General features: G+C 36.4%; 1 protein-coding gene across 1 annotated transcript; it reads right to left on the bottom strand.

The window, feature by feature from the left end:
• Positions 1 to 258: 258 nt before the first annotated feature.
• On the bottom strand, positions 259 to 4,383 carry LOC131075866 (microtubule-associated protein RP/EB family member 1A). Its single transcript, XM_058012785.2, has 7 exons — positions 4,075 to 4,383; positions 3,517 to 3,585; positions 3,338 to 3,424; positions 1,836 to 1,942; positions 1,387 to 1,705; positions 1,022 to 1,135; positions 259 to 934 (listed from the first exon to the last, which is right to left on the bottom strand). The coding sequence occupies exons 1-7, from the start codon at positions 4,180 to 4,182 to the stop codon at positions 665 to 667; spliced, it is 1,074 nt and encodes a 357-aa protein (XP_057868768.1). The 5' UTR covers positions 4,183 to 4,383; the 3' UTR covers positions 259 to 664.
• Positions 4,384 to 13,341: the final 8,958 nt, after the last annotated feature.

Below are 13,341 nucleotides of genomic sequence, written 5' to 3' on the forward strand. Positions count from 1 at the left end.
ATAATATGCAAAATTAACATTCTAAACAGACTTACATTTTCATTACATTCTCATCACTAATGCCAATTCAACAGGTGGCTCTGTACCATTGACATACACGGAACAATAACATTGATCCTAAATTTGGAATCCTCAACCAGTATCATAGGCTTATTATTGTAATAGAGAACATTTTCTTACAGGGGTTTCCAGAAAACTTGGAACTGACGTTCAAATAATTAATATCAAAAGCAGACAAAACATTCATTTATCACTAAATTTAAAATAGAACAGCAATGATTTTATTAATCAAAAAACAAATTGTAACAAGTACAGTATAGATGTCTATAAGCAACATTTGCAAGAGTAATCTTACTTTCAAACTAGTCATACTCAAATTCTGAGTTCAATAACCATCTACAAAGCAGATTGTCGTAATCCACCCCGGTCCCTTGTTATAACCTTTAACATCATTACCACATTGCACTCAACCATTTTGCCTGCAATGGAAGTATTACAAATAGATAATTTACTGAGCACAATGTTTGCCCAGAAAAGAACCTTGCCCATCCTTGCAACCCAGCTACATTCAGTGAGACAAGAGGTCTCCCTGTATGGATCAATACAAATTCTTAAAGAACACCTCCTGATACCAATGATGAAAGAAATTTTGATTTTTGTCTATTTAACGAATCTTTAAAGGTGAAGTTGTCTGCGGAATATCTGCATTATTGGACCCTCCATATGAGTCCCTTCGCTGCCTAGGGGAAAGACTAGGTTTCACAGCATCTTCGAGCTCTGGAGCAGGTTTACGTTTGTTGATCTCTCGCCTTGCCTTGTTCTCATCATTTTCATCAGAAGCATTAAGTGATTTATATATCAATGCCTGTGCCTCAGCAATTACAGCTGGGCTATCATCAGCCGCATAGAGAATCCTCTGTATTGCTGCAACAACCTGCTCAAATTGCATGCACCGAGTCAATTTCTTCTATTCAATTTAACTTGTATAAACAGAATGCAGACAGAACAATCTTATACATACAGCAAATTGTTCCACATCTGGATTTTGACAGAGTATTTCAATGTCTCTTAGCTTTGCAAAGTAGAAATCTCTTTCCTTCTCCAAACTGTCAACTGAGAGCTTCAACTCTGTGATCTGAGCACCAGAAATTAGACAAGGAGATGAAGGAAAAGCATATAAGTGACTTCATACTAGATTTCTGAACGCAAATGTTATTTGTTTTAGTTCTCTAAGGTCATGGTTGCTCCTTGCAAATAGCTTGAAAATGGCTAGACAATGGCGATAGCATATCTTATTATAAATAACAAGATAGAAATCAATCTGATCAAAAAAGCAAAATTTGAATTAAAGAACTTAAATATTCTTCAGACAGGGCATATACTAACCTGCTCATTTAGAACCTGAAACTGTGATGGAGCCACAGATGCAACATTTGAAGACGCAAAAGTGCCAGATGCAGGCAATGGATTATGGAAAGGAACAGACCCACCTCCTGTACTGGGAGCAACTGGCACTGCTTTGGAAGGTTTAGTCCCTCCTGTGCTGGGAACAACAGCTACTGAATGATCATTTCGCCTAGAACTAGCAACTGGGGCATTTTTAGCCGCAGCTGAAGCACCTTTCATTGGAGGGTTTGTGGGAGCTGCTTTCTTATTGATTTCTTTCCCTCCTTTGCAAGTATCTCTTCGTTCAAGGGCATTGTAACTGAAGAATCCCCATACAAATGCACTTATTAAGCACTACTAAAGTTCACAAAGTGCAATGCTACAACAAAGAAAGAATGAAAGAATTTTAAAAACAAGTGGGAAAAAAGAATAAATAAGGAGAAACTTGCCTGCTGATGACTCCTCCAGTTGCTGAGTCACAGTATCGCTTCAACCATTGCATAAACTCCAAATTGTCCAGTGGGCGTCCCTTAACAAGCTTATTCACATCAATGTACTGCAATAAACCCATATTATATAAATTTATAATTCAGTTATTGGAAATCCTCAATACTTAATAATCAAACACATTGCTTAATCTTCCTCACATTTGCCATATGACAGATGTAAAAGTAGATCTGCCTTGTAAAAATATGTCACCTGTTTAAATAAGTTAAAACTGAATAAAAAATAATTAGAGAATCTAATATCAGATGCCAGGTGAAATCTCTGGAAGAGAATCAAATGCCGATGAGGGCATAAACCTTACAAGATAAAAGATAATTAGTACAGATGAGAACATAAACTTTAAAAGATGAAATTGTTGGCTGTAAAAAATAAACACCGACAGAGGAACTACAGATGAAGAAAAGATAAAATTGAACATTGTGGCATACACACACACAAAAAGATGAACTACGGGTCAAGAAAAGGTAATAAAAAGAAAAAAGAAAAGGTAATAAAAAGAAAAACAAACATATCGAAGATAATTCATAAAATTGGCAATAAACAAAGCAAGTAAAATGAATACACGGAAAAACTTAATGACTTACAATCAAGGACGAGAGATGGTATGTCCCAATATTAAAAAATGCTAGTTAGGATTAGTTATTGCAAACACATTGACAAGGAATGCAAAGGAGTGAAAGTGCAGAACAGATAAATACAGAAATCTTAAGATGCATGCAGGTTCGGTTACTAAAGCAGCACACAAACCATTTTCTTATTTCTTCTTTATTCAAAGCCAGTTAAAGTATAGGATTCAGAATATGCATGTGGCATCAAAACCATGCACAATTAAAGCTAAAGATCCTTATAAATGATTTAAGAAGCACCCAAACATAATACAAACTAAAATAAGTTAACTTTGTGCTTACATTTTCAGTTCTTAGCAAAAATAATCTGAATGCTTGTACAGATAAGCAAACTCTACCATTTAATCTTAACAGCTTATACATGAGACTAATTTTGGCATCAAAAAGATATAACCAGACCTACCTATATAAAATGTAATTCTCTTCAAAGAAAAAACCATGTGAGCCATTCCATATTGTTACACCTTGTTCAAATTCTGATATCACAATAATAAAATGAAGGAAAAATAAATAAAAACCAGACACAAATGCTCTATCTAAACTATCCCGGGGCTCCAAGTACTTTTCCCTGCTCCTCCTTTGGGGGTTATCCTTGGTTACAGAAGCATTAAATCTAATCACGCTAAAGAACTTTATGAAAGCAGGATCAAGACCTCCCGAGGCCATCAAGATTACAAAAGTTGCATTTAAGGCCTTGACATCAAAAGCACATCCATCAAGGCTTACTAAAGCTAAGGGCGCTAATCTGAGTCCTAAATTCTTAACTCAAAAATTAATGACCATCTTTTCCCTTAAAACAAATGCTCAGAGAATCAAACCTTGCTGATCTTAAGTTTGTTGAAAACATCTTGAAGCACCTTGTAGTTCTGGATCATGTCATACTCTGTCTTTGCATCAAAATTTACCTGCAACGATAACAAAAAAGCCCCCAAATCATAAGAACCCTAGTAACTACATGGCAGGAACCTTACAAAATGCTCAGGTTCAAGAGAGGAACCTTATGCATTGGAACCACGCCGGGATGTACAGCATCCATTAGCTGACAGTGAACAGCCCCAGAAGCAGCCTGAAAAGTGAAACAAATTAAGAGCTTCTGTATTTTCAAAGAAAATACCCAAAAAGAAGAAAACAATCACTGGATTTATGGGGTTTTCCCTTAGAACAACCAAATTATCTTTATTTATTTTAAATAAGCAAGATCCCAAACTATTCCAAAAAATTTAAACTGCCTTCGTACAGCCCCAAACCTCAACCCTAAGTGAGGAAACACATCCCTAAATAAAAGTTGACAGGGGGAAAGAAGTGGGTATCTATCTTCGTTTTTTCCAGATCAAAGGAACTCTGAAGAATAGATCAAATGGGTATCCAGATTACCATAGCTAAGGACTAGAAAATGTTGCATTGGCAGAATGTACAAGAAGAAAGTGGGTGCCTGCATTTTTTTTCACCATAGCTTTTTCTTGCCCCTATCTCAATACCCAGGTAAACAAAAGGAAAATAGTCCTTGCTTTCAAACATTTCAGAATAACCAATCTAAAAAGAAAATCTGTCTCACCTCTTCAACTTTGTTCAGAGAGAGTTGCAAAGTGCTATTGATCCATGTAAGAAGCTCGTTCCTTCCAACGAAGTAAGCAGCGTCCATCATCCCTATGTTGGTGGCCATGGTGCAAATCCTCCTTCAATCCAATCGTATATAATGCAGAGATGGGCAGATTAATGGATTGAAGAACAGAGCAGAGCAGAGCAGAAAGAAAGAAAGAAAGAGGGGGGCCAAAAAATATAGCCGATTATATTTGCATAGGAATTTGAATGAACAGAGGGCGGTTTATCCAGAGCCGTTTAAATACTAGTCATTCGGGTGTTTCAAATCCTATTTCACGGGCCTGTAAAAAAATTTAAAATACATATATTGTTTTGATTTCCGGTGGAATTTAATGCTTTTATCCGTCCTTTTCACGTTTATATTTTGAATGTTCAAAGTGGTGGTCCGTTGGAGGCTTTCAAAAGACTTTTAAAATTTATATTTTCACTTATAGTACGGTCAGAAAGGAGACGTGTATTTAGAATCATAGATAACTTTTAGGGACAAAACTTGGAAGGTTGGAAAAGACAAATATCACCAATAAGCTCTATTTCATTTTTTTTATTTTTTAATCACCTTTCATCAAAACAAAATGTTTTTTAATGTGTATATAGGTTTGAGGGATAAAAGTATCTATTTTTGCATGTGAATACTTTTTAATATCTTTATCTCATTATCTATATCATGGATTGTTTAAATTTCATGTTTGAGTTAAGAGTTTTCTGGAAAATCGTTGTTATTTGCTTTGTGTTTTTCTGGATTCGATCGTGTAAATTTTTGCATTGCCAATGTTTTGGATCAAATACCATGATCCATCATTAAGACAAAAGAGCAAGTAAGAGAGCAAGAGAGCAGAATGGATCATGGTATTTGATCCGAAACGTTGGCAATGCAAAAATTTATACGATCGAATCCAGAAGAACAAAAAGCAAATCATTATGGACTATGGAAGCTTCATGAATTCAAACTGTTGTCAATTGATATTCTTTATGATAGAGAACTTATCTTCAAATAAAATCAGTTGAGGAAGCTCAAAATTAAACTTTCAAAGGAGTTAGAAGACTGGTTCTTCTAAAAAGATGTTAAGAGTGTTCCTCCTTCGCACAACTATTTAACTATCTTAGTCTACTATTGATCTTCCATTCTCTTCTCTAGCTCTAATCATGTTTATGGATCATGGAGTATGATATGGAACGTTGATGTAAAAATTGTTATACAATCAAAATCCAAAAGTCTCATTATATTGTGAATACCTTTCTTTTATAGTGTTTTATATAAGTGGTGTATATAGTTTTAGTATTTGATTTGATTTATTTAGTGTATAAATGAATTGTTATGTCATGGTTATTTGTTATTTTAGACTAGGCCGCATAACACAATATAGTTCACTTTTTTAAAATTTGAAATCTTTTAAGTTAGCCCTTTCAAAAATAAATCATTATCTCAAGTAACACACCAAAAAAATTGAATCGTACAATTATGGAAATGTATTTTAGACTAAAATGTTGAATACTGCCGAATGTTGAGAGGGAGTAGGGGGTGAATCAGCATACACCAGAACTTAATCAAATTTAACCTTTTACTTCGCATTCATTCCATCTATCATATGCATGAAAGTAAATAGCTAAAACCACAAAAGAAACCACACATGAACACCAATATTTTTATGTGGAAAGCTCAAACAAGGAAAAAACACAGTGAGAACTATCTCATGATATGATAATCAAGTTACAATGTTTAGGCCAATGACCAAGGAGCTCACTACCCCTAAAATGACTTGCAAGACTAAGGTGCACAACATTAGGGCAAGATACAAAAGGGACTTGCAAACACTGAAGAACACTTCTTCAAGGCAAGATACAAAACTTCAATTAGAGTAACATCAATAGGGTTGAACTGCAAAGAACCACATCCACTAAAATTTCGATCACAATTCACTATTCAAAGCACATCAAAAATTGCCTTCATTAAAGCTCTACTATACTTTTGAACCTTTGTACTACTTCACATTCACTTCACACAACTAGTCTATATGTTCCCACAATGATTTCATCATTTATATATCATCTACAACCTCAACAACATCAATTAGGTCGGCCTAATTGGATGTAATATGCAAATACAAAATAGTCGAGCCAAAAATAATCTAGACAACGTATTGAAAAAGGCAAAAATAAAATGTGTGAGGCATCATACCATGTCGACACATCTTCCTATCCATCCCAAATCATCGCCCATAGATCCACATGCAACCACACAGACCAAAACATTATAGGTTAGGTGCAAAAGATAAAGTGGTTAGGGTACACCAATTATGATGCATACCACCAAAAACACAAGTGGATGCCTAAGATAGCATCACCAAATATCTAGAACACTAAATCATCGAGCCACATCACCAAAATACTAATAGACATAGGAATGCATCACATTCCTATACACTAACACCGAAATAGTCATACATGACTAAATACCAACTACAAATCCCAAAAATCAACGCCAAATCTCTGAAAATTTTCATGATACATTTTTATGAGCCTTCTAAGTCATCCACAAGTAGTTTCACACATTCGCAAGATCACAAAGCTAACCCACCATTATTGCAATATACTAGACCTCATTCGAACCAAATAATGCTACCAAGATACACATCTGAACAAACAAGTTTAACATCAATGACAACAAGAACTCATATTTGCAACGATCTCCCCCTTTGTCATTGATGGCAACACTTGTGCCTGTAGACACCTAAAAATGGTCAACGCTTGCGGGATCATACTTTAACATTTGCACATTGCCTCATTTTAGGTTTTTGTGTCGCATTAACATTTCTCCTATGTCACGCACTTGGTTTTTATCATTTGCGAGCATCGAGTCTTTCTTCTGCATTCTTCATTCGTCTCGCTCTCAAATTTGGTCTTGTCGACAACACTATCCAACCATGATTTTGATCGATTTTATCCTATCACATCAATGTGCGTGCTCATTTGTCATCATTTTGGACATTGTCAATCCTAATTAGGGTTTTGTCCTCTTATCAATCTTATCATCTGGCGATCAATTTGTCATCGATCGTTGTTATGTTCGATCTTGTCATTTTGCGATCAATTTGTCATTGATCATTGTCATTTTCAATCTTGTCGTCTTGCAATCTATTTTGTCATCGATTCTTGTCCTCTTGTCAATCTTGTCATTTTGCGATCGATTTGTCATCGATCGTTGTTTGTCTCAATTATGTCAATTTGGATCAATTAGTCATTGTTCCTCGTCAATTGGCGCATTTATCAATCAAATCATTTATCACATTGGTCCTTTGTTAATCTGAATCATGATCGAGTCAATTATCTTTCATCAAGACCTAATTGTCATCCTTGCATTGCTAGTTCATCTTCTAGGGTTTCGTGATTTAATCATTTAACCTTGTTTGTCATTTCTCCCTTTAGGATTAATAAATTATTTATTTATCCTAAGTCTTCTCATTGCAATTAAATGCTTATTTAATTGGCTAATTATTCCTCTTTTTGTGAATTAATTAATAAATAAATAATTATTAATTAATTCACTAAATTCCGATTTTCCAATTTTCTAATTTTTCTAAATTTCTAATTCAATTTCCTCCTATTTTTCTCCTAATTTCATGGGAATGACATTTCAATTTGTCATAATTTGTCATAATTGGCAATCAATCAATTTTGACATAGAAATTTGTCATAAATTGTCATAAATCATCAATCAATCAAATTTTGCATAGAAAGTGCAAATTTGTCATAATTTGTCATAATTTGTCACATTGATTTGCAATTTCCATTTGAATCTCTTCATGCTAATCTTGTCATTTCTCCAATTTGTCTATAAATTGGATGAATTTCTTCAATCAAATCCCCTAATCAGATTATCTAATAATCACTTGTTTTGAATTACTTTGTCGAATCAATCACACTTCGAGTACTCTTGAGCAATCATCTTGTCTACTTGCTTTCATATCATGATCATGCACTAGTAGGTGAGATCCACAACAAAGCTATTTGGAGAAGAAAGAAGGACAATGGAGCCACATGAAGGAAGCATTCGAATCTGCATCTGGTTTGCATAGTCTTTAGTTTTGAATGTTTCATTTTCATGTCTCTATTGAGTGTGTTAGGATTGATCATTGCAATATGCTTTTGTGATTGAGCTACTATTGATATTTGCTTGTGATGATTTCTGAATTCCTATGCTACATTAATTGGTGAACCTGACGTGAACACTAACCATCTAACCCCTTAACTGTGTTTTTTAGTGCTTTTGAGTTGATTTGCAGGTCAAAAAAACCAAAAACAGGGTAGTGCAAGGTTTTCTGGGACATTTTGCGCCTGTGTAAGACAACTTGCACCTGTGTTAAGCATTCTGCGCTTGTGTTAAAGACATTCTATGCTTGTGTCATGAGTTCTGCGCCTGTGTCATGAGTTCTGTGCCTATGTAAAGTCCAGAAATAGGGGTAAAAATGCAGTGTTTTACTTGAAAATTGTTTATTTTGCATTCTATTTTCTGCTTTTTGGTTTTTGGTACTGATTCTCTATGCAAAACCTTGGCATACGCATGGCAAAGACAAACAAATGAAACTACTAACATGTTTTTGTGCAGGTTCGATAGTCAAAGACTAAACATTTCAAACTTCTGACTTGGGTTTTGCAGGTTGCCTTGGAATACAACTAAACTTTGTGTTTGAAATTAATGTTTAGGCACCTAGTGATTTCTAAATAGGATGGAATGAATCTATGCTTGATTTGATTGTTGAGTTTGGCATTGGAGTAGGAGAGTATGCTCTCATCCTTTTTAGGGTGATCAGAAATCCAGATCTTCGATACCATGCTCATGTCTTTGATTGTTTGTCACCTTTAGAGGGCCTGCCTTCCCGACCATTTTCTTTTGCAAGCAAGTGATAATCGTGAGAAGGGAATGACCCAAAGTGAGTATGGCTAGAATACCTTGGCATTCTAACTCACTATAAACAAATACCTAATGGGCGAAAGCTTTGAAGGAAGGGTTATGTGGGAATTGCAGTTACTTGGGAAGTGATGACCCTTGAACTCTTTCTCATATCAACATCTAAGTAGGACCTCATGGTCTAAATCGTGCTTGCACGACTACATTTGTTTGGTATCTTGATGGGCTTAATGTCTCAATCACGCTTGTGTGACATCAAGGAGTAACACTTAACAGAAATCCTTACTAAACACCTTGTATTTAGAGGCCAAAAACCCTTCTAGTTGCTTGAGAAGGACAAGTTCGGATACTTGGAAGAGATACTAAGTTCGCCATGGGGAGATTTCCATGGGGACTGATGCTTGGCTGCCCTGAGAAGTGAGTGTCATGGAGGGGAGCCCGTGGGGTCAAGCATCTATGTATTCTCCTTGAATCTCATAACAAGTCTACCTCTCAAGTACCTCATGTCCTTGCCTACCGTAAGAAATGTGTGAATGAGCATGATTGTATTGAGTCTAAGTTGAAATATCTTGTCTTCTTTGTTTGTCAAAAGTTGAATTGCATCTCATTTCAGAAAAACAAGGCAAATTGATTCAAAACAAGGTTAAACACAAGAACATTTCATCCAACAAAGTTCAAATTCAAAACATCTTCAAACATGGTTGTCAAACATTTTTCAAAATCTTGTCTCAACATTCATGTCACTTAGATTTAGGTGCATCTTAGGTTTGCATTTTGCAAAGTCATTGTCAAGTACCAAGGTTAGGTTTCATCTAGATCATACTCCTTTGCATATCAATAAGGGTCATCCTTTTGCATGTGTCCTCTTGCATTAGAGTAATACCATTGTCATACATTCATATTTGCATACCCTAGGTCTCTTCATTAAGCTTAGGTCATTATCATATCATATTAGGGTTATTTGCATAGTAATTGTCCCTTTGCATATAGTGTCAAAACTAGGTTTTGTCATACTTGAGTAATCCAAATCTTTGATAAACCCTAAGTCATTGTTAGGAGGTCTAGACCTTATCAAACCTTTTCTCTTTTTGTCATCAATGTCATTTGGTCAAACCTAGCTTAGTATCCAAGCATATAGGGGAGACATTGTCATTTTGTCCTTTTGTCACTTGGTCCTTTTGTCCTTTGAGGTCTAGACATCATTTCAATTTCCTAAGGGTCTCATTTTTAGAATTGCATTCATAAGTTTGTCAAAATCTTGAAAAAAGAACAAAAACATAGGTTGCATTCTTGCCATAGATTGCATTTCCATCTGTTTAGTTTGCATTTAGTTGCATATCATACATCATCCTTGAAAAAAAAAATTACAAAAATATTGCATTTGCATAGTGACATGTTTGTTGAAATGAGGTCTCAACCTTCTTACGAAGCCATGTCATCACAATTGAGAAATCGATCATGTCAATCCAATCTCTACATGTCTCAGAACTTGGATCAAACTTATCATGATGATGTAAATGTCCAAATACAAAAACTAGAGGAGAAACTAGCTCAAGAAGAGGAGATGTTGGAACAAAGAGTGAAAAACATTGAGAAGAATAGATCACAAATGTCCAAAATGTTTCAAAAATTTCCAAGTCGAAATCCAAAGATTAAGCCAATTGATGTAAGATCTCTTCTTGAACGATCAGACATACCAGCTCTCCTCTCACAAATAGAGATGATGAAACAATTTCAAGAAAAGAGACAACATCAATTTCAACATTATGTGCCTCCACAACAAGAACAAGAAGGTGTTTACTATCAATCAAATTTTCAACCAATACAACCAATGGTTCAACCAATTGTTAAACATATACAACCAATACAACAAATGGTCCAATTTCAACAATATGTCCAACCAACTATACAATGTTCACAAATGGTTCAACCAATGGTGGAATATCAATGTCAACAACCACAACCAAACATTCAAAAACAAAGAATTGCATGGCTCTTGGAACCTTACGCAAGTATGTATCAGATGACCTCATTTTTCACATTGAGAAGTGTAAAACAATCAAAGAGGCTTGGGATATGTTTCAGAAATTGTATGGACAAGTTGATGAAATCAGAGGCTATCAGATTGACAATGAGCTCACCAACTTAGATCCCAAGAATTTTGATACAATCAAAGATTATGTAACCAAAGCAAATGAGCTAAGAGCAAAGCTAAAGGATTGTGGAATTGACAAAAAGGATGCTCAATTGATATTCAACTTGTTGGACAAGCTTGCACCAGAATATGCAGCATTTGTATCTAGCTTCCAAACTCATCGTTTGATAGTGGGGAGTTCTTATGTTATGCCTTCATTTGATGCTTTCACAGAAATGTTGATATTGGAACAATCTAAGTTGTTGAACATGGGGTTTCTCAAGTTTTCAAAGTCCAAGGCTTTGGTAGCAAATCAAGGAAATCAAGGAAGTCAAGGCAAAGATTCCAACAAGAAGAAGAAGCAATCCAAGTCTAAGCCACACCAGGAAAAAGGACAATCATCCTCTCCATCACAAGGCAATTTTTCATCCTCTTCCAAGAAGGGGACACCACCTAAGAAGGATAAACCAACTTGTGCATATTGCAAAAAGTATGGTCATGATGAGCATCGATGCCACGCAAAGCAAGTTGATGAGTTAACCAATCTTCTCAAGAAAAACAACATCAACTTGCCATCCACCTACACAAAGAAGGATTCAACTCCTTCCTCTTCCTCACAGTCTAAGGGAAAAGGGAAAGCATTTGTGGCTACAACAGGTTCTTCACAGCAATGGATACTTGACTTGGGTGCCTCATATCACATGGGTTCTACAAAGGAGCAGTTTTCTTCATTGGAGCCATCCAAGGTACCTCACATTTACATAGGTGATGACACACAAGTAAAGGTTGAAGGGAAAGGTTTAGTTGACATGGATGATGGAACATTTGAGAATGTTCTCTATGTTCCTAACTTGTCTACCAACCTTCTCTCCATCTACCAAATCACTCACTATGGGAATGGGAAAAAGGTTGAGTTTACACCAGATTCAGTTGTGGTAAAGGAACTTGATAATGATGCCTTGGTAGCAGTGGGACAAGTCAATGACAACTCAAGGCTTTATTCATTCTCCCACTTTGTGCCAAGTTCACCTTCTAGGGCCTTGCTTACTCATTCAAATTCAAAAAGTAAGCTATGGCATGAGCGGTTTGGTCACCTCAACTACCGCTATCTTCAGCAGCTAAGCACTAAAGACATGGTCACAGGTCTACCTCGAATCAGTTTTTTAGAGGGTGTATGTTCAGGTTGTTCCATGGGCAAGCATCCCGAAGAGAAGTTTGATAAAGGGAAAACTTGGAGAGCTTTGGAAGTTCTTCAACTTGTTCATAGTGATGTAGCAGGTCCATTTCCAGCACCTTCATTCAGTGAGGCCCACTATGTTCTTACCTTCATTGATGACTACTCCCGCTTCACTTGGGTCTACTTTCTCATTCATAAGAGTGAAGTATTTGATAGATTTCAGGACTTCAAGACTCGTGTGGAGAAGCAATCAGGGAAAGTGGTCAAGATTCTTCGCACAGATAATGGAAGGGAATATGTGAACAAGAGACTTGAGGATTTTTGTACATTTGAGGGGATTGATCTTCAGCATTCTGTTGCATACACTCCACAATAGAACGGGGTTGTAGAACGCAAGAATAGAACTCTTAAAGAAATGGCTAGTTGTATGATACATGCACGTTCTCTTGATCCCGCCTTTTGGGCAGAGGCTATCATTTGTGCCACACACATCCAGAATCGGATTCCTCACAAAGCTTTGCAAGGTATTACTCCTTTTGAAGCTTGGGTTGGTAGGAAACCGATTGTGAGACATTTCAGAGTCTTTGGGTGTCCAGCATGGGCTCGCATACCTCCACAAAAATGCAAGGCATTGGAACCTCAGAGTCGGCCTTGCATATTTGTTGGATATCCTGAGGGTGTTAAGGCATACAAATTAATGGATCCAGAGACACATGAGGTATTCATTGAGAGGGGTGTTCACTTTGAGGAAAGCTCTCCTAGCTTAGCCTCTCTACCTCCTCCACCTTCCTCCATTATGGATAGTGATGTTAGTGATTCAAATGATGAGACTCCCTCAACTTCGACTCGCAGGGTTCCACCTCCGCAGGGTCCACATGCAGTTGAGGAGCCTCGTTCTCCAGCTCCACCTAGACCTCGTTGGGCTCGATAGACACTTGAGTCCGTAGGTTCTCTTGTTGGGGATCCTTCAGATACACAGAGAACTCGATCACAACATCAGGAT

This window comes from Cryptomeria japonica, chromosome 10 (genome assembly GCF_030272615.1).
Source record: "Cryptomeria japonica chromosome 10, Sugi_1.0, whole genome shotgun sequence".
NCBI classification, from domain to species: Eukaryota; Viridiplantae; Streptophyta; class Pinopsida; order Cupressales; family Cupressaceae; genus Cryptomeria; species Cryptomeria japonica.